The sequence below is a fragment of the Ranitomeya imitator genome, chromosome 8 (genome assembly GCF_032444005.1).
Source record: "Ranitomeya imitator isolate aRanImi1 chromosome 8, aRanImi1.pri, whole genome shotgun sequence".
Classification (NCBI taxonomy): domain Eukaryota; kingdom Metazoa; phylum Chordata; class Amphibia; order Anura; family Dendrobatidae; genus Ranitomeya; species Ranitomeya imitator.
In genome coordinates this window covers 142,339,359-142,361,998 of record NC_091289.1, presented here as the reverse complement: position 1 = coordinate 142,361,998, position 22,640 = coordinate 142,339,359, and the positions used below count along the sequence as shown (strand labels likewise).

General features: G+C 40.5%; 1 protein-coding gene across 2 annotated transcripts in view; it reads left to right on the top strand.

Moving 5' to 3' along the window:
- LOC138648019 (dimethylaniline monooxygenase [N-oxide-forming] 2-like) overlaps window positions 1–22,640 on the top strand; it is a 144,864-nt gene that overhangs the window by 100,456 nt on the left and 21,768 nt on the right. For both annotated transcript variants that reach the window (XM_069737477.1, XM_069737478.1), the window contains exons 6-8: window positions 6,893–7,055; window positions 9,914–10,056; window positions 19,868–20,067. In XM_069737477.1, the coding sequence (XP_069593578.1) occupies window positions 6,893–7,055; window positions 9,914–10,056; window positions 19,868–20,067 (506 nt within the window). The remainder of the gene's footprint in view (window positions 1–6,892; window positions 7,056–9,913; window positions 10,057–19,867; window positions 20,068–22,640) is intronic.

Genomic DNA, 22,640 nt, shown 5'->3' with positions numbered 1-22,640 from the left:
TAAAGTGTCTCTGGCGGTGGTGGTGCGCACCCAACGTCAGACACACCGTTGTAATATGAGGGGCCCTGGGCCTGTACCGCCGGCCACAAGACAGTTCCCCCCCCCCCCCCCAGCTCAAACAGTGCTCTACCACTTGCAAAATTATCTCTCACAGCTCCACCAATGTTTAGTCTATGCGCTGACATCCTTCAATGCCTGGCACTGACAATACCATTGTATTGACATTTTTGTTATGTTAGGCCTTCGAAGCCTGTCTGCGGTCCCTCCTTCCACTAGGCCTCCACTGACCATTGTACTGCTGCCCGTGTACCCCTGGAACCAATTTAAAATTGCCTACAGCCAGCCCAATTTTTTTATGTTAGGCCTTCGAAGCCTGTCTGCGGTCCGTTCTTTCTACTACTACTACACTGACCAGGCCACTGCTGCCCGTGTTCCCCTGGAACCAATTTAAAATTGCCTACAGCCATCTGGTATTATGTTAGGCCTTCGATGCCTGTCTGTGGTCACTCCTTCCACTAGGCCTCCACTGACCACACCACTGCTGCCCGTGTACCCCTGGAACCAATTTAAAATTGCCTACAGCCATCTGTTATTATGTTAGGCCTTCGAAGCCTGTCTGCGGTCCTTCCTTCCAATAGTTCTCCACTGACCAGACCAATGCTGGCCGTGTACCCCTGGAACCCAGCTGAAAGTGCATGTAGCCTCCTTTTTTTCTTTGTTTTATATTTAGAAAGCCCAGATGAACTACGCTGTGCAACGGTTCAAGCTACCCAGTCGACATTTCTTTTGCGAGAAAAGCCATCCCAGCCCTCCAGCGGCATGAAAAAGTCTGCATTGTCATAGCACTCAGGCAATCAAACAGTAGAAAGGTGCACCTGACAAGAGACGCATGGACCAGTAGGCATGTCCACAAAAAGTTACGTGTCCATTACGGCGCACTGGGTTAATGTGTTGGATGCATGGTCCACAGGGGACAGCCTACAAAGTCTGTCTGCAGTCCCTAATTCCAATTTTCCTCCGCTGACCACACCACTGCTGCCCGTGTACCCCTGGAACCAATTTTACAGTGTCTACAGCCTAATTTTGTTGTGTTAGGCCTACTACGCCTGTCTGCGGTCCCTCCTTCCAATACTCGTCCACTGACCACACCACTGCTGCCCGTGGACCCCTGGAACCTATTTTTAATTGCATAGAGCATCCTTTTTTTAATAGTAGGCGTACAAAGTCTCTGTCTGCGGTCCACTATTGAAATTGTCCTCCACTGCCCAGAGCACTGCTGCTTGTGTACCCCTGTAACTTTTTTAAGCTGCAGTGAGCCACATTTTTGGTTTAAGTCCTACTACCTGTGTCTGTCTGCGCCACTCAATTCAGCTGTGTTCCTTTGAAAAAAGCTGAGCGTCAATAGTCATGTTTTCAGCCTCTAGGAATTTTAAAACTGCATTGGGGGTACAACTTTGGTAGGGCCTACTAACGGTGTCTGCCTCCCCAAGGTGTGCCCCAGGTTTCCTCGCCATTGCTTCGATCTTAATGCTCTCGTTTAGTAGTTGTTGGAAACTACACTGCATTAGGCCTACAAATTGGGTATGGGGTGTAGAGAGATGCTGTGTTCCACTCCAAGGTGTTCCCCAGGTTTCCTCTCCATTGCTTCGATCTTCATGCTCTCGTTTAGTAGTTGTTGGAAACTACGCTGCATTAGGCCTACAAATTGGGTATGGGGTGTAGAGAGATGGTGTGTTCCACTCCAAGGTGTTCCCCAGGTTTCCTCTCCATTGCTTCGGTCTTCCGACTCTCGTTTAGTAGTTGTAGAAAACTACACTGCATTAGGCCTACAAATTGGGTATGGGGTGTAGAGAGATGGTGTGTTCCACTCCAAGGTGTTCCCCAGGTTTCGTCCACATTGCTTCGGTCTTCCGACTCTCGTTTAGTAGTTGTAGAAAACTACACTGCATTAGGCCTACAAATTGGGTATGGGGTGTAGAGAGATGGTGTGTTCCACTCCAAGGTGTTCCCCAGGTTTCCTCTCCATTGCTTCGATCTTCATGCTCTCGTTTAGTAGTTGTTGGAAACTACGCTGCATTAGGCCTACAAATTGGGTATGGGGTGTAGAGAGATGGTGTGTTCCACTCCAAGGTGTTCCCCAGGTTTCCTCGCCATTGCTGCGATCTTAATGCTCTCGTTTAGTAGTTGTTGGAAACTACACTGCATTAGGCCTACAAATTGGGTATGGGGTGTAGAGAGACGGTGTGTTACACTCCAAGGTGTTCCCCAGGTTTCCTCTCCATTGCTTCGATCTTCTGGCTCTCGTTTAGTAGTTGTTGGAAACTACACTGCATTAGGCCTACAAATTGGGTATGGGGTGTAGAGAGACGGTGTGTTACACTCCAAGGTGTTCCCCAGGTTTCGTCCACATTGCTTCGATCTTCCGACTCTCGTTTAGTAGTTGTTGAAAACTACACTGCATTAGGCCTACAAATTGGGTATGGGGTGTAGAGAGATGGTGTGTTACACTCCAAGGTGTTCTCCAGGTTGCCTTTCCTGAGCTTCTATCTTCAGGCTCTCATTAAATTGTGGTTAAATGGAACAACTGCATTTGGCGTACTAGTTGGTTTGGGGCCTACTATCGGTGTCTGCCACTCGTTGCTGTTCTCCTGGTGTCCTGTCCTGAAATTCCATTTTCAGGCTCTCGTTAAGTAGTTGTTAATGTTAGACTGCATTTGGCCTACTAGTTGGGTTGGGGCCTACTATCGGTGTCTGCCACTCCTTGCTGTTCTCCTCCACTGAACAAAGCTGTGCCGCCTGTTTACTACGGTTGCCAATTTTGAACTGCATTTCGACTACTTACTGATTTGGGCCTACTCTCTGTGTCAGCCTCTCATTCCAGTTGTCCTCCACTGCAATGCCCCCTGGTTAGTCCTGTGTTACCAATTTTGAACTGCATTTAGCCAACTGTATTCTTTGGGCCTATATCTGTGTTTCCTCCTCATCCTGCCCATTGCCCAGCCAGTGATAGATGAGTCTGCTGGTACATTGACCCATAACGCAAAATTCCCCGTGCACGCTACACAGCAAGATTGTGACCCTGCTGAAAGTCAGGTTCCTCTTCCCGCATACCATACCACCTTACACGGGGACAAAGAGGAAGGTGCAGATGAAAGTGCAGGTTCCTTCATCAGGTGGGGGGAGGAATACTAGTTGGCGACGTCACTGGCACAGGGCCTCTCATAGTACGCAAAAGTGTTGCTTCCGGTGGGAGGCGCCCCCGCCGTGCAAACACACCGCTGTACTTTGAGGGGCCCTGTGCCAGTGCCAATGCCAACGAGTGGGCCCCCCCTGCTTGCTCACGATCACAGGACTTGCAAAGTTGAAATACTTACCTCTCCCTGCTCCACTGCCGTGACGTGGTCCAGATTTACTGGGCCCACTAATTACTTGAACCAGCCCTACCCCCCACAACTTTAGCCAAATGACCCCCAATTTCAAATGCCTTCCAATTATTATAAGCTAAATTACGATTGACAAGCTTCTGTAACAAGAATGGATGTTTTTGCCATTAAAATGGGCAGTGTAGGTGTTTTCCTGGCCTCCACTCACTGCCGACTATGCTCCCCCATTGACTTGCATTGGGTTTCGTGTTTCGGGCGATACCCGACTTTTCGCCATAATCGGCCGATTCCACTCGACTCGACTTCTAAGATAGTCGGGTTTCGCGAAACACGACTCGACTCTAAAAAGGTCAAGGTCGCTCAACCCTATTAATAACATTATCCTTTCAGTACAGTATACAGATCATTTACATTGGTACCAAATATGAACATGCACAGTATGCATCACCACTTTTCAAAAGTTAAAATGTTTCAGTGCTTTTTTTCATGACACACATTGTGATTTAATATGCAGGAGGTGCAAAAGTAGGTATACAGCTTAAATAATAGTTGAATATAATCATGTTATCAACATGGTGGATGGTGGTCTTGAATATACCTAATCTTTGATAACTCCCCAAAAGTCCATTATACTAAAGTCTGGTACCTATTGTTGCCAGTCAACCAGACCTGGTCTACATAATCACTTATAGCAATAAAAAAAATAAAATGAATAGGTCGCAATTCATCAAAGTGTTTATGCATGAATTCTGATGTACTGCACTTTGAAAAGTTATGACATTTTGCGACTTTAACCGTTTTCACTCTACTTTCACTCATCTGCGCTAGTGTATGCAAAGCTAAAAAGGAGCCAGGGCGAGACAAGGCGAACAAATCCTGCACCTCAAATTCTTAAATATTGGCAGTGAATTCATGGATTAAAATGCACAGAATTCATTAGTTGGCATGCTCATCTTTACCCAGGAGCACTTAACAAATAACACCCCATGTGTGCTGTTTAGCTAATCGTCTGCAAAGGCTTACAGGGACATTTGCCTAATGTTACTGTATATACAGTGTTTGTTGTCATCTACTGGCTATTGTTTTTACATGTTTTCAAGTTCTGAAGCCGTAATTCCCACAATACCTCTCTCTCTGTGACTCCTCCTATCTTCTTCCTCGCGCCCTTTCTTACGGTCAGTGCCATCTTGGTAGCATGTGTATCAGTACTGAAGAGAGGATTCTCCTGTTACCTCTAACCTATACCCTGCATCAGGGGTGTCAAACTGCATTCCTCGAGGGCTGCAACCAGGTCATGTTTTCAGGATTTCCTTGTACTGCACAGGTGATAATTTAATCACCTGCAGAGAATGATTCCAGCACCTTGTGCAATGCTAAGGAAATCTTGAAAACACGCATGGTTTGCGGCCCTCGAGGAATGCAGTTTGACACCCCTGCCCTACATATTGTACCTCATCTTCATCCCTTCATCTTTCCTGACATCTTACTTCATTTCATCAAGGTATTGTAAATAAAACTTGTTAAAGTTCATCATTGCATTGTCCTTTTTGGATGTACCACATGCAGCTGGTAAAGCATAGGAGGAAAAGGTTAGCGAGTAACATTATGTGCCATATCTTGCACAGAGATCTGTGCTCACATCCCTCAGACACATCTCACATATGTGCACCAGGGCCAGAATACCATGCAGTGAGCATAATTTTTTTCTAGCAGTACCAAATACCACACATGCAGCACAACATAACTTCCCAGCAGCATTAAGCAAATAACACAGTTTCCCTGTGTAATTTATTTTCGGTATAACTACAGCTGTTCTGTGAAGGCCTCATAGGTTTGTTAGAGAACATTAGGGATCAAACAGCATAATGAAAACCAAGGAACACCAGACAGGTCATGGATACATCCGTGGAGAAGAGTATCGAATGGTTTGACTATAAAAAAAAAAATAGCCAAAGCTCTGAACATCTCATGGAGCACTGTTCAAGCCATCATCCAAAAATGGAAGGAGTATGGCACAACTTCAAACCTATTAAGACATGGCTGTTCATCTAAACTGGCATCCCAAGCAAGGAGAACACTAATTAGAGAAACAACCAAGGAGCACATGGTCACTCTAGAGGTGCTGTAGAGATCCACAGCTAAGGTGGTGGAATCTGTCCACAGGTAACTATCATATACTCCACAAACATGTCCTTTACGGTAGAGTGGCAAAAAGAAAACCATTTTTTAAAGCAAACCATAAGAAGTCCCATTTGCACTTTGCAAAAAGTCATGTAGGGTACACAGCTAGCATGTGGAAGAAGATTTTCTGGTTAGGTGAAACCAAAGAAGAACTGAAAACATCATACCGCCATCAAACATGGTGGTGTCAGCATCATGCTGTGAGAATGCTTTTCCTCAGCAGAGAAAGGGAAGCTGGTCAGAGTTGATGATAAGATGGATGGAACTAAATAAAGGGAAATTCTGAAGTAAAACATGTTAAAGGCTGCAAAAAAATGAGACTGGGGTGTAGGTTCACCTTCCAGCAGAACAACAACCCTAAACATACCGCCAGAGCTACAATGGATGGTTTAGATCAAAGCATATTCATGTGTGTTAATGCCCCTGTCAATGTCCAGACCTAGATCTGAGAATCTGTGACAAAACTTGAAAATTGTATTTTCACAGATGCCTCCATCCAATCAGTGAGCAAAGAAGAATGGGCAAAAATGTCAGTCTTTAGATGTGCAAAGCTGATAGACACATTCCCCAAAACACTTGAAGCAGTAATTGCAGCGAAAGGAGGTCCTACAAAGCATTGACTCGGGAGAGCTGAATACAAAATGCGTGATACAATTTTTAGATTTATGTTTTTAAAATAATTAGAAAAACATGTATAATCATTTCCTTTACACTTCACAAATACTTGTTACTTTGTGTTGGTATATCACATACAATTCCAAAAGGGAAAAGGTAAAGTTCATTCTGTGTGAATATTTTTTTTCAAGCACTGTATATACATTAAAAGATTCTTAATTGCAATTGTGTTAATGTTAGAGCTGTTTAAGTTCTGAAAAGAAAACAGAATTCCACTGAACAGATATAAATATAATAAATATTAAATCTGTTTCTTCCTTTCATTACATTTCAATCAAGCCAAATTCAACATGGCAATGTCTCCTATTATACTGATGACTGTAAAATTTGTTGCAAAGATGTCTTTAATTTTACCACCAAATTGTCATACCCCTCATTAGACCTCTAAATTATTCATATCCATGGACAGACATGAAAATTAAATCATACCCCAAACCAAACCACTCAGTGCTGTCACTACACACAAGAACAGAATCAGACCAAAACACGGCACTCTTAGACATCTTACTTCCCATGCCTCATCTCATGCAGACTGCTTTCCATGACATTACCATAAGTCTTCTCTCTCCAATAGTCTGTACCTTATATTTGTCTGAATATCACATTTGGATTCTACAAAAGTGAATAATGTTGCAATTTCTGTTTTCTCCAAGACTGAAGTTTGTTTGGTGACAAAGAGCCCAAGTTTTTCCAAGACTGGTCAATGGGAGGTCATGACGGAGAAGAATGGTGTAAAGAAGAAGGAGTGTTTTGATGCTGTTTTGGTCTGCAATGGCCATCACGTAGATCCATATTTACCTTTGGAGTCATTCCCTGGTAAATTAGTAGGACACATTCACAACATTCTCTAATAGGAGTGAATGAGGACACTGGTCAGATATATGAGAGTTGTAATCAGTTTCTGTAGAGACATTTAGACTGCACATTTTGGTGGTGGTGTAAATTCTCCTATTTAATCATATGTATAAAAATTCTAGTATGAAGGTGAGTGCTATTTCAAATAGTAAATTGCTTACATCTAATGCTAACAAACAGTAAAGGTCTACAAATCCCAATAAACTGAAAAGTAACCATAGTCCAAAAGTTATCCTGAAACCAACCCTATAGTGAATTGGGTTTTGATAATAAAGAATAGATGATTTTCCACTATATTTACATGGAGGACATCTGCCTCAGTCCCAGGCATCCTTGGGTCCCAATAGTTAAACTCCCACTGATTATACATTTAACTCCTATCCTTAAATTTTTTTACTACATTGAATGTTGCTGATCAACTGAAAAGTTGACAGGGAACCTGTCCGTAGATTCATGCTGTCTGAACTATAGGCAATGTGAATCAGAATGTGGCTCCACAATTGCAGCTTTTGCAGGTATCTGGAGTAGAGATGAGCGAACTTGTTCGGAAAACGTTTGCGAATCTCAAGTTCAGCACTAACGTAGAAAAGTTCGATTCGTGTTCGGATCCCCAAGCATTTTTCCTAAAAATCGGCAAAGTCAGGCCAAAGTTCAGTAAATTGCTGAGTTCACTAAGGGCTCTTTCAGACGTCAGTGTTTCAGGTAGCAGCACGGGCCACAAAATGTCCAGCACATGTGCACACTGATGATACATGAATGACATCCCTGTGTCATCAGTGTGAGGCATACCGGTGCCTGGGTATCAGCGTTACGGTTCCCTGGCACCAGGTGCTGAAGTGAAGACAGCTCACATCATGGTACCGTGCTTGTGCTGCAATCATCACTAGCAGGGGACAATGTTGAGAGTTGTATTCAACTATTAACAACGAGAGCAGGCGGCAACTGATGGGAGTATTCATCAGCCGCCAGCTGAATTAAAATAAATAAAATGTGATATTTTTGATAACCAGCCAGGCAAAACTGACAGCTGTGGGCAGCAACCCTTAGCTGTCAGCTTCAACATGGCTGGTTATCAAGAATAGAGGGGTCTCCACAGCGAGGGATCCCCATACTGTCGGAACTAGACAGCGGCATTTAACATGTTAACACTTGTGTATTAATCATGATTCCACCTGTGGCTCTTAGGGGCCCATGACAGCTGATCTGATCAGCTGTCATAGGGCTGAAAAGGTGTGGGAGGGGAGGCATGGCTTTTGATGTTCGGTTACATTCATTGAACAAGTTGTCGAACATCAAAAGGTTTGCTCATAAACTACAGCAATGTTTCAGTAAAAATATAGTTTAAAAGGCCGATCAGGGACCATAGGAAGAGATGCTAGTAGTGCTGCGTCACCTCCAGCCAACTTCTCCTGACTGTACTCCAAGTGATTGACAGGTCTCTACTGATGTAAACCCATGGGAGACACCTGTAAATCAGCAGGGAGCAAGTGGAGCAGGGAGCAAGTGGAGCAGGGAGCAAGCAGCTGGGAGCAGCGCTGCTCAAATCAGGTCTCTCTTTATAGTGTTTGAGGCGTTTCAGAAAATACATTGCTTAAGTAACTAACAGTCTGTTTCAGAGAAAGGCTTTACTTAAAGGGGTTTTCCCACGAATAAAGTTAATTTTAAGTTGATTTTAGCCAATAGATCTGCGTTTTTAAAAAAATCTTCCTGTGCTGAGATAATCTTATAAATGTGCCCCTGCTGTGTACTGTGTAATGGCTGTGTCTAACCGTACAGGAACATGGTCTGATCATACCACAGCTCCTGGGCAGGGGAGGAAGCAAAGGAGAGTATACATATAGCACAGCATGGGGTCACAACTGATTCTTTTTGTGAGTTAAAATATTTCCCTGCCTGTTTTTTTTTTTAAATTACCTCAAATAAAGAATTATTTGTGCTCCTGTTCTGTAATGTCTGTATACCTTTTTTTAGTTTTTCCCCTACCCAGGAGCTGTGGTATGATCAGACTACTTTCCGTGCACGGTCTGAAACAAAAATTACACAGTACACAGGCACATTTATAAGATTATTTCATCACGGGAACGTTTTTTTTAACACATCTAAAAGGGGAACTTATTATTATTCCAAAATATAGTGATTAAAGTGAACTTTGTGGTACAACACCTTTAAAGGAAATCTTTCAATACAATCAACCTTCCTAAGTGTTCTATATAGACATGTAGGTCACAGATAGTTGAATAAAGTGAGACTTTGATATCTGCAATTCGATGTCTTAATCCAGAAATATCCACGTTTTTCTTATATGTAAATCACCTGTTCAGGACTATGTGCCGGACACTGATCTGCAAGAGAATCTGCCTCCAGAGCTTGTTATAAATAAAAGGAGACATTACCGGTGTGAGACATATAGCTATCACAGAACAGGAAAGCTGAACTTTGCCTCATAACAAACACGTTATGAGCTGTGGCTCTCTGATCTCTGCTGTATTGTCACAATATTGCATCCATATCTGCCTGAGAGAAAGAAGATGAAGCTGAGAGGAACCTGAATATATGTGAGTTATAATCACACACAGCTCTGCAGCGAGATCAGGAGATCAGGGAGTGGTCATTACACATCACATTGGTAATGCCTCCATTAGTTTAAAATTGAGGCCAATTCTTTGGATTGCAGATATCAAGGTATCACTTTATTCAGCTTCCTAAGTCCTACATGCCCATATTGACTGCTTAGGAGAGTTGATCATACTGACAAATTCCCTTTACTATAAAATGTTTTTGTTCTTTGCATTGATGTGAATTTCCTATACTATTGTCAGGTATTCATGATTTTAAAGGCCGTTACATCCATAGTCGTTTTTATAAGAAATATGAAGAGTATCGTGAGAAGACTGTATTGGTGGTAGGAATTGGAAATTCAGCTGGAGACATTGCTGTGGAAATTAGTGCCATAGCCAAGCAGGTAAAGTATTTGCTTTTCATATCTAGATCCTATTTTGTAGACCCAAGAGGCAAAAAATCAGGGAACGTAAATTGTGAGCTTTCTTCAATTAGGAAGACAAGCACCCATGTTTGATATTCAAAGTGCTGTAGAAGGGAGTGCAGGTGTCAAGTGCAATATACATACGTAATCAGCACTTTTTTTTAAAGGCTCAAAATGAGTTAAAAAAAATTAAAATCAAACATATTCATTTCAGTGATACTGATACTCTAATTCAAATGCTACCTGGTCCAATCCCGGAGTCAACTTCCACCAATGACATCCATACACAGGTACATGCAGCCAATTACTGGTTAATCCATGTCACCGTTACAGTAAAAGATTAACTGAGAAAGTAACCATTGCAGTGTGTCGAGAGGGACAAGAGGGTAAAGACCAGAGGGCCTCAAGAAACATTGACAATTAGGAAGTATAGAGCAATATTTAGAATTGAGTCCTCAGTGGTTGATACCTTTTAATGGCTAACTGAAAAGATGGTAACAAATTGCAAACTTTCCAAACTACTCCAGTCCCTTCATTAGGCATAGACTAATAGAAATTCTGAAGAATCACATATTTATGCACAACACAGCACATAAAAAATGCCATAGATAAGACAGGTGACGTGAAGCAGAACTACGATTATGTCCATAAATATCGGAACAGTTCATAGATAAGGAAGGTGAATGTTTTATTGTCCTCTGATTGAGGTCTGGTTTGAAACCCATGTATCCTCCTTTGTCCATGGTGAGAAGCAGAAAGTATATGACCTATGAAACCATAGCATATGTTTCCAGTTGATAGTTTGATAAGAAAAGGGTGTTAATAATACAGTCCTTCCTTGATGACTTTCCAAAGAATCCTTCACGGGACTACCCAACAAATGTGACTCATTAGTATATTCTATACTGTACAGTCTGAGGCCAGAATCTGATGCAAGATCATCTGATGCGAGATGCTAATGACCCTTGGCTCCAGCTCTGCTACGAGAGTGATCGGAGTGTCAGTGCTCTGTCCTCCGATCCTCTCGCATGAGAGAATCTGAGAGGAGATGAAGAAAGTAATTTCTCCATCTCCTTCATTGTTGTCGTCCGCAGGAATCCCACAGTACTCAGGTAACATTCGAGTGTACTGCGGTATTTCACAGAGACCCATCGACTCCTATGACTGCTAGCGATCCAATTCTCACAGCCATTTGTAGCATGCTGACATCGTTCTCTCATGCCGAATCGGCTTGAGAAAATAATCGCAGATGTGAACTGCCCCATAGTATAGTATAACACTGGGCCGAGTGCAATCTGATTTTTTTTTATCGGATTGTACTCGCCAATTTATTCACTCGTGTAAGCGAGCCCTGACAGATAATAGGAACAGCTATTTTTTAAGGTGTCTCAGCAAAGGTCTATAAAATCTAAAGGAGGGGTTCTGTGTACAACCCTTGATTAAAGTGAAAGACTTCTTGTTTAAAAAAAAAAAGGTGAATAGTAGAGATGAGCAAATTCCTTAGGGACAAATTGATTTCTTCACAATTTACCAAAGATTTTTTATAATCACTTTTTTGTGATTAGTGTTATGCAAATTCAGCATACAGGCAGCCTGACTGACATTTTGCTGAACTGTAAAGGGCAGGGAAAAGGGTTGAGAAAAAATAACATTCACCTGATCACTAACCTGTCTAACCGATGCCGTATTCCACCATGTCTTTTTGCTCCATCTAGCTTTTGCTCTAAGCGATGCCGTATTCCACCAAGTTTTTTTGCTCTGTCTAGCTTTTGCGCTATCTAGCGTCTCCTGACTGAACATCATTTAGCTGAACTGTGGAGGGCGGGGAAAAGGGTTAAAAAAAATATTCACCTGATCACTAACCTGTCCAACAGATGCCGTATTCCACCATGTTTTGTTTGCTCTATTTAGCGTCTTCATCCCTCTGGCTTGTGACGTCTACTTCACGAAATATCATTGTGAGAGGAACTTCCGGTGCCAATGAGGCATCTGGTTTCACTACAGAAAATAATAAGGACATATTCATTTTGTATCAACTAACAAGGATGAAAATGTAATTTCTTTGCCAAATGCGAGTGAACAGATGAATTCGAGATTCAGCAGATTCCCTCATCACTGGTTATCCCTGAATATCCCTAATATCCTTTGAGACCTTAGACCCCCTTATTTTTATGGGGAACTGAGTGCCACAGACAGTAAAGCAGAATCTGGGTTTTTTCCACTTAGTTCCTGTGTAGCTACTAGTCTTCCTTTCTCAATTTGGTTATCAACTGGCCCTTTACCACTGTCGAGAACTGGCAATTTATTTCCTTTTTGCGCTTTTGTTTTTTTTTCCTGTTCTTTAAAGACCCATAACTTTTTATTTTTCTATCAACATAATTATATGAAGTTTTTTTTTTTTTTGCAGAATGAGTTGTAGGTTGAAAAAAAAACTTTCATTGTACAATATAATCTATATCTTGTACTGGAAAAAGGTTAAAATTTAAGTGGTGTGAAATTGTCAAAACCACAACAATCAGCTATTTTTTTTGGGGGGGAGGAGGGGGAAGTGGAGATTGTTTTTACAGTTTTCATGGTACTGTAAGAATAATTAGCCATGTGATTACCCAGGTCAACACATTAGGGCAGTACCCTATATTTTTATTTTTTCAAGATTAGAGAAAATTCTGACTCGTGCTTTTCTTTCTTTTCCATTGATGGACTTTGTGAGAGGTCTCTCTTGTTTTTTGCACGCTGGCCTAGAGTCTTTATTGATGTGTTTTGTGATGCATGCAACATTTTGATTGCCTTTGAATATTTTCCGAGTGTTGGAGTATAGAGACCAAAAATGGCAATACTGGTAATAATGCTTTATGAATGGCTTAATTAATTTTATATTTTGATAGACCAGACTTTTAGGGACACAATAATAAAAATATATATTTTTTAAAAAATTTTTTTTAAATTTTTGAATGACAAAATAGGGTGATATAAACCTTGATTATTGTTTTTGCTTCACTTTTTGTTTTAGACTTGGACTTGATCCATTATTGCAGTACATAGTGTAAATAATGCTCTCCTTTGAAGACTAGCTTGAGGCAGCAAACACTATCCGCTTTGTAAATGCAAGAACTAGGCATATCTGAAAAAACATGTAGAAACATGTCAATATGCTAAGTATCTAAGCTAAGAAATCTTAAAACTGTGTACCTTACAAAAGGAGCAGTTATAAAAGTAGTTGATGCAACTGTAGTTAGAATTACTAGGATTACATCATCCGAGCTGAGTTGACGTTTTTTGATTGGTCACCCTAAGATGATAGAATACTGAAGGCTCAATAGACTAAATAGATGATGTAGTAGACTAGCTATTAACAGTGAAATAATGTTGATAAAATAGTAAACATCCAACTTTTCTATAAGTCAACATAAAAAATGTCATAAGTAATTACAACCTCCTGGATCTTGAAAAATTAGAGCCAATCAGCAAATTTAAGCATTATATCTTTGCAGCACCACAAAATTTGTTATGAAGATCAACTGTTTTTGTCTCTGAAGTAACTTGGCTGTAAAACAGTGTAATCAATAGATAATTCATGGGGCTACAATGTGTCAAAGGATGATTAAAACTTTAGGACATAAGAAAAGAGTACAATTGCTAATCTGACTTTTTTAAAACCAGTAGGCAAGTGAAAAAAAAGAGAGAATCACTGATTGAAGGCAGACCCAGGCATGATAAATCCAGCAGTTTACTACAGTGTGGTGTTCTAAACTCCGTTTTGCAAGGACTTTATTATATATTGTCTGTATAAGAACTGACAGAGAAAGTAGGCTTATAAGGACATGACCCCGCTTCTTTTTGTTGCTCACCTGTCCTGGCTCAGATGCTGGGTCTCATTTCCTTTCATTACTGCAAATTGTCTCTTCAGAGGGGAAGAGAACAAGAACTCTAGTGCCACCTATTGGAAGTAGCAATCCTAACAGTCGTCGACCCTTTAATGAGCCTTGTCACATGACTTAGGATAATAGCCAAACCAGATTCTCAATTTGCAGACACTCCTCACCTCGACATGCTTATCATGTCTCTCTCCGCAAGGAGAAATGATGCTTCTTGGATCTCGGTCAGACGCCTCTCAATCAGCCAAACCAGATCTCCACTTTGCACTGATGAGGGGCAGTACCCCGAAACGCAGTGTCTGCAAATTGAGATTGCTACTTCCTATAGGTGGCACTGCAGTTCTAGTCCTCTTCCCCTCTGAAGAGACAATTTGCATATTTCTCAGAGGAGCATTGCGGCTTTAAGTCTCCTCACCTCGACATGCTTATCATGTCACTCTCCACAAGGAGAAATGATACTTCTTGGATCCCTTTCATTAGTGAAATTTCTTTAGTGATAGTCCATACTGATTTACTATTGGAACCCATCAAACACCTCTGACATCATCACCCAAGACCTTTTCAGACTGGGTTTAGACAGTCTAGAACAGTCTGTGTAGTCAGAAAAAGTAGCATTCAGTTACAATACATTCTACAGAAGTTTGCCTCTTTACCCTTTTCTCTCAGTTGTCTAAACTCTTCAGTAAATACAAGGCTGTTCAACTATTTTCAACTATTATCTTGCTCAGTCCTGAGAACGCTGATATTTTTGCACTCTTAACACTGCTCCAATAGGGGCCTAATAAAAAAACTCTTCTCTTGTAATACTGGTGCTGTTCACACCTATAACTCTGCTGCCTCTATGAGTAACCTTTGCAAGTAAGCATCCAGTTTGCCTATTCATCACTCTTGACCTGCAGTTAACCCTTTGCCTGCTGATAGCAAATCACTCTGCCATTCACAATTTATCTGCTGGAAATCCAGAATTGACTGGACAGCTATAGTTCTTGTGTATATCCACACTCCTGGTTCTTGTATCTGGCTCTAGTATTTCCTGCTCTTGACTGTTTTTCATCCAGCAAACCTAGCTGTCCTTGTTCTCACTGTTCCATGTGCTATTTGGTAAGTACTGCTCTACTGTGCCATCAGCTCCAGTCCATGCTACTTACCCTGACCTATGATTTCTTATAATTACTTAACTGTCCTGTCTCTGGTATTGGTACTTATGTACGTCCATTGGGTCTCTTTGTGCAAAATCCATCTTTAGGGTCTTTATTGAGTACCTTCAATGATTACTGTACTAATTGACTTTTAATTAGTGCTAACTGGATTCAATTAAAATTCTGAATATGTTTTCACATTTTCTGTTCTGATATACAGAAATACATTACATTAATCTGATTCTGAATGGTTCCCTGTATTTCAATCCAGAGCTGCAGTCATAATTCTGCAAGCTTTGGGAATGAGCTCTAACAAAGTTGCAGAAGAATTATCTTTATTTGAACAGTTGATTAATAAAATAAGCTCAATTTCTTGTATCAATGCAAAAGTCTGGGTAAATAGAACACAAACTCTTTCATCAGAGAGATTGCAAAATGCTTGAATAATGCTAATATTTTGATTCACCTTGTTTATGGTATTCTGTATCTTAAGAGTGACAAGTGCGAAGAATGAGGATGCACTGGGGGAGTAGCAGAGTCACTCGTGCCACATGTCACTCAAGGGAGGCGGGTGGGAAGAAACCTCCAGGGAACGACCTCTTGGACGGGTCACCAGAGCCAGCTTTCAAATGTAGTTTTTTTTCTAAAATGCTGCAGCTCTTTAGATTAAATATACCTGCCAGAAATTATGGAGCCTGTATCTGATCATGCTGTTCGTGGTTAAGTCAGCATGAATCAGCTGTTAGCTTCCCTTTAAGGATAACTACGACATCCACAGCATTTTAGGGTATACCGGAAGTTGAAGGCTATGGCTACTGAGAAGTTCTTTAGAGCAGATTAATGGACAGAGAGGGATTGTGGACAACAAAACAAAGGGAATTGAGCAGAATTGCAGTGTTAGGCCGGCGTCACACACAGCGTAAAACAATACGGTCCGTATATTACGGCCGTAATACGCTGAAAAGTCCCGAAAAAAGTGGTCCGTAGCTCCTCCATAGGCAGGGTGTGTCAGCGTTTTTTGCGCATGGCATCCTCCGTATGTAATCCGTATGGCATCCGTACTGCGTGGTTTTCTCGCAGGCTAGCAAAACCAACATACCGCTATAGAAGTGATCCATGTGTCCCAAAAAGAAAAGAAAATATATATATATACTGTGTATATATATATATACATATATATATATGTCAGTAGACACATATATGTATATATATTCATATTTATTCCAGCGCTATACAGCTTGAAAGCCGGTAATTCAATTACCGGCTTTTTCTTTCTCCTTCCTAAAACCCGACATGATTTGAGACATGGTTTACATACAGTAAACCATGTCTTCTCTCCATTTTTTTTGCAGATTCCACACTACTAATGTCAGTAGTGTGTATCTGCAAAATTTGGCCGTTCTAGCTCTTAAAATAAAGGGTTAAATGGCGGAAAAAATTGGCGTGGGCTCCCGCGCAATTTTCTCCGCCAGAGTAGTAAAGCCAGTGACTGAGGGCAGATATTAATAGCCTGGAGAGGGTCCACGGTTATTGGCCCCCCCCTGGCTAAAAACATCTGCCCCCAGCCACCCCAGAAAAGGCACATCTGGAAGATGCGCCTATTCTGGCACTTGGCCACTCTCTTCCCATTCCCGTGTAGCGGTGGGATATGGGGTAATGAAGGGTTAATGCCACCTTGCTATTGTAAGGTGACATTAAGCCAGATTAATAATGGAGAGGCGTCAATTATGACACCTATCCATTATTAATCCAATTGTAGTGAAGGGTTAAATAAAACACAAACACATTATTTAAAATTATTTTAATGAAATAAAAACAATGGTTGTTGGAGTATTTTATTCAACGCCCAATCCAGTCACTGAAGACCCTCGTTCTGTGAGTAAAAAAACATAATAAACCAACAATATACTTACCCTCCGCAGATCTGAAACGTCCAACGATGTAAATCCTTCTGAAGGGGTTAAAACATTTTGCAGAAAGGAGCTGTGCTAATGCAGGCTGCTCCTCGCTGCAAAACCCCAGGGAATGAGGCTAAAAATAGATCAATGATCTATATTTAGCTTCATTTGCGGTGAGGCGCCCTCTGCTGTCTGTTCATAGATCGTGGGAAATTACCTAGAAAGCTCCCTGACTTTCTAGGTAATTTCCCACGATCTATGAACAGCCAGCAGAGGGCGCCTCACCGCAAATTAAGCTAAATATAGATCATTGATCTATTTTTAGCCTCATTCCCTGGGGTTTTGCAGCGAGGAGCAGCCTGCATTAGCACAGCTCCTTTCTGCAAAATGTTTTAACCCCTTCAGAAGGATTTACATCGTTGGACGTTACAGATCTGCGGAGGGTAAGTATATTGTTGGTTTATTATGTTTTTTTACTCACAGAACGAGGGTCTTCAGTGACTGGATTGGGCGTTGAATAAAATACTCCAACAACCATTGTTTTTATTTCATTAAAATAATTTTAAATAATGTGTTTGTGTTTTATTTAACCCTTCACTACAATTGGATTAATAATGGATAGGTGTCATAATTGACGCCTCTCCATTATTAATCTGGCTTAATGTCACCTTACAATAGCAAGGTGGCATTAACCCTTCATTACCCCATATCCCACCGCTACACGGGAATGGGAAGAGAGTGGCCAAGTGCCAGAATAGGCGCATCTTCCAGATGTGCCTTTTCTGGGGTGGCTGGGGGCAGATGTTTTTAGCCAGGGGGGGGGCCAATAACCGTGGACCCTCTCCAGGCTATTAATATCTGCCCTCAGTCACTGGCTTTACTACTCTGGCGGAGAAAATTGCGCGGGAGCCCACGCCAATTTTTTCCGCCATTTAACCCTTTATTTTAAGAGCTAGAACGGCCAAATTTTGCAGATACACACTACTGACATTAGTAGTGTGGAATCTGCAAAAAAAATGGAGAGAAGACATGGTTTACTGTATGTAAACCATGTCTCAAATCATGTCGGGTTTTAGGAAGGAGAAAGAAAAAGCCGGTAATTGAATTACAGGCTTTCAAGCTGTATAGCGCTGGAAAAAATATTAATATATATACATATATGTGTCTCACTGACATATATATATATATATACCTATTCTATGTGTACACATTTATTCTACCTATTCTACTGTAAGCTGTCAGTGTGATTTTACTGTACACCGCACTGAATTACCGGCTTTTCTCTCTAACAGCGCTGCGTATTTCTCGCAAGTCACACTGCTTGTCCGTGTGTAATCCGTATTTTTCACGCTTCCATAGACTTTCATTGGCGTATTTCTTGCGCAGTACGGTGACAAACGCAGCATGCTGCGATTTTGTACGGCCGTAGAAAGCCGTATAATACCGATCAGTAAAATATGGCAAATAGGAGCAGGGGCATAGAGAATAATTGTGCCGTATTTTTTGCGAGTTTTACGGACGTAGATTCTGCGCTCTTACGTCCGTAAAACTCGCATGTGTGACGGCGGCCTTAATGATGTAGACCCTGTGACATACAGTATTTAAGTGACAGCCTCCTTACTTACTTACATGCTGCCCCTTTAAAAAATACCCTATTTTAGGTGGACATACCCTTCAAAAGTGCTATGCTCATATTATAAAATTGCTTTAGTTAGTTAAACAGCATGGAAATTAGCAAGTTGCAATTGACTTGCTTTGTCTATCCGCTGATATTCTTCTGCAATGAGAGCTTTTATTTTATATATTGGATAGCTTAATACTAAAGACCATGGCCTCCAGAGCCTGGCCCAGTGTGCATAATAGTTACATTCCAGGAGAGGAATTAGCGCCTAACATACTAATTGTCTCTCTAAAATCCATTGGTTTCTATACAGCAACTAGCTTTTCAGATTCCTTCCTAACCCTCTCAACCCCTGATCAAGGTGCTCTTATCAGTCCTGTCTGCCCAGGACACGTGCATTGGCAGCTTCCAGAGCAGTTCTCCTAATCATGGTTCTTACTTTCTTGAGCTGTGTGCATGTTCAAAGTCCCTATTACTGATATATGTAAATAAAGTGATATCAGTGTAGACTCGGCAGAAACACTGATAGATTGTCAATGTGTATTAGCAGGATGGAGCTCCCGACCAGACCTGTCACTCAACGAGGATTGCATTGCCCTCCCCCCCAAGGAACCAAGAAGTAAAGAGACTACTAAGCTCTGAGATGCACATAAGACAAATAAACCCTTTTAAGTAAAATAAATGGATAGTCATGAAATTTAGTTGTTTTATGAATTAAAATTGCTTCTGTAGAGTCCTAGGTCCCTTTGGAAAAACACACATAAAACATCCTGTATGTGAAATAATTAAATATATTCTAGTTTTATATAACATTGAAAGTGCTTATCTTAGATTTTTTGTTTTCTACAGAATATATAGGAAAGCCAAAATGTATATTTGCTAAAACTGAGGCTGGAGCTAAAGATTAGCGATGAGCGAATATACTCGTTACTCGAGATCTCCCGAGCACGCTCGGGGTCCTCCGAGTATTTTTTAGTGCTCGGAGATTTATTTTTTCTTGCCGCAGCTGAATGATTTACATCTGTCAGTCAGCATAAGTACATGTGGGGATTCCCTAGCAACCAGGCAACCCCCACATGTACTTATGCTGGCTTACAAATGTAAATCATTCAGCTGCGGCAAGAAAAACTAAATCTCCGAGCACTAAAAAATGCTCGGAGGACACATGAGCATGCCCGGGAAATCTCGAGTAATGAGTATATTCGCTCATCGCTACTAAAGATAAGTTTGGGATTTAATATTTGTCTTTTATTTCAGGTGTATGTGAGTACCAGACAGGGAACGTGGGTATTAAGTCGCATTTCCCATGATGGGCTGCCTATAGATATGGCCCTCTCATCTCGCTGCCATTTTTGGATAGGTAGATGTTTGCCTACTGGACTTTTACAGAAACTGAATGCAAAACTAATGAACAGCTGGTTTGACCATGCAAATTATGGTTTGCTTCCTGATGACGTGTAAGTTCAAGATAATGGTGTGGGGATTTTCATTTTATGTAAAACTCATACGAGTTCACATCCTGTGTAGGTTTTCTGTCATCATAAAATTATCCATATACAAAAAACAATCATATAATTGAAAAATATAAGCAGTGACTTACAGAGCTTTGTGCAGAAGTAAGTGGATGGGCGGCAACACACTCGGACAAGCAATTGACTTTTTCATTATCCAGCCACTAGCAATTTTCATTTTTTCACTTTCATTTTTTCCTCCTTTTCTGGCAAAAAGCATAGCTTTTTTTCAGTCAAAATAGGCATATCAGAACTTTTTTTTGAGGTATGAATTTTAGTTTTGAGTGACACCATTCATTTTTCTATATACCGGTAATATCCTGACAAATGTAAAAAATTTTTTAAAGTTTAGTGATATGGTAAAAAAAGCAGTTCTGCCATTGTTTTTTGAGTTTTACTTTTACAGCACTCCGTGTGCAGTAAAAACGACCTGTCAACATGATTATCTTGTAATTTTTAAGTAATTTTAGTGGGTAAGATAAAAATCTGGAACTAAAAAAAAAAATGGTTTGCGTTGCCATTTTCAGAAATCAATAACCTGCTTTTCTGACAATGGAGTCGATTGAGGGCTTGTTTTTGTGTGGTAAACTCTAGCTTTCATTGGTGTCATTTTAGGGTAAAACCTAAGTTTTGATTACTTTTTTTGTTATTATTTGTGAGACGTGCAGCCACCGGAAAATGTCAACTCTAATTTTTTGGTGGGTTTGTTTGCTTTATCATATTAACCATATGGGTTAAATACGGTAATTTTATACACTCCAACATTAAAATTACAGTATCAAGAAGGAAAAGTTGTAGAGTGATAAAAATCACAGAATCAAAAGATACAGGTGCATCTCACAAAATTTAGAATTGGTATAATCAAAAAGTTAATTTATTTCAGTTCTTCAATACAAAGTGAAACTCATTATATGGGGTCATTACAGACAGAGTGATCTATTTCAAGTGTTTATTTCTGTTAATGTTGATGATTGTGGCTTATAGCCAATGAAAACCCAAAAGTCATTATCTCAGTAAATTAGAATATTTTATAACACCAGCTTGAAAAAATTATTTTTAAATCCGAAATGTTGGCCTACTGAAATGTATGTTCAGTTAATACACTCAATACTTGGTCGGTGCTCCTTTTGCATCAATTACTGCATCAGTGTGGTGTGGCACAGAGGCGATCAGCCTGTGGCACTGCTGAGGTGTTATGGAAGCCCAGGTTGCTTTGATAGCAGCCTTCAGCTCGTATGCATTGTTGGGTCTGAGGTCTCTCATCTTCCTCTTGATTTTACCCCATAGATTCTCTATGGAGTTAAAATCAGGTGAGTTTGCTGCCAATCAAGCATTGTTACTGTTAGTGATACTGTTGTTTTTAACCCCTTAATGACAGCCAATATGTCTTTTAACTGACCTGAGATATAAGAGAATAGCATCCCCATACAGGTGACAATCCAGCAGCTGTCGGCTGTACACTATAGCTGACAACTTGCTGCATTAACCACGATCAGTATTTGCACAGTCCAAATCTGTTTAACCCCTTAGATGCTGTTCTCAATAGTGACTACATCATATAAATGGTTAACAGAGTGTGGGGCTTACTCTTTATCCCAATTGGTGCCCTCAGATTATGATTGTGTTGTCCTGATGTTTGCTGTGGCAATTCATGACCAATTTGCGGCTGAGTCTGACGGCTGTTGTAACCTGTTCAGAAGTTAGCGGCATTTAAGTGGCAAAAATACACTTTTTTCATTCCTGTGATGCCACGCCAATGCTATGCATTAATTCCTGAAAATTACCTGAAGGGTTAATTAACTATCTGACTGCAGTTTTCAATATGTCAGGGGGTTCTGTTTAACTGGTATAACTTTTGGGGGGTTTCCCAATATATAGGACCCTTAAAGATACTTTAAACATGGATACATTTTGTAAATTTAATTGAAAAAATTAAAAATTGCTGCTACATTTTTAAACCTCCTTAAAGGCTAACAAAATAAAAGAACATTTTACAAATGGTGCTGATGTAAAGCAGGCATGAGAGAAATGTTATTTATTAATGTTTTCCTGTGGTATGACTATCTAGATTAAAGAGATACTCATTCAAAGTTTGAACATTGCTAATTTTTTACATTTTTCTCAAATTTCTGATATTTTTTATAAATAAGCATAAAACATATTGACCTAAATTTACCATTATCATAAAGTATAATGTGTCATGAAAATACAGTCTCAAAATCACTGCGATTTATTGAAGCGTTCCAGAGATATTAGTTATTAACACATAAAGTGACATTGGTCAGATTTAAAAAAAATTGGCTCTGTCACTAAGGGGTTAAACCAGGTATTGGTACTTTTGGCAGTGTGGACAGGTGACAAGTCCTGCTGGAGAATGAAATTTCCATCGACAAAAAGATTTTTGCAGAGAAATGGATGAAGTGCTTTCAAATTTCCTGGTAGATGGCTTCGCTGACTTTGGTCTTGATAAAACACAGTGGACCTACACCAGCAGATGACATGGCTCCCCAAACCATCAC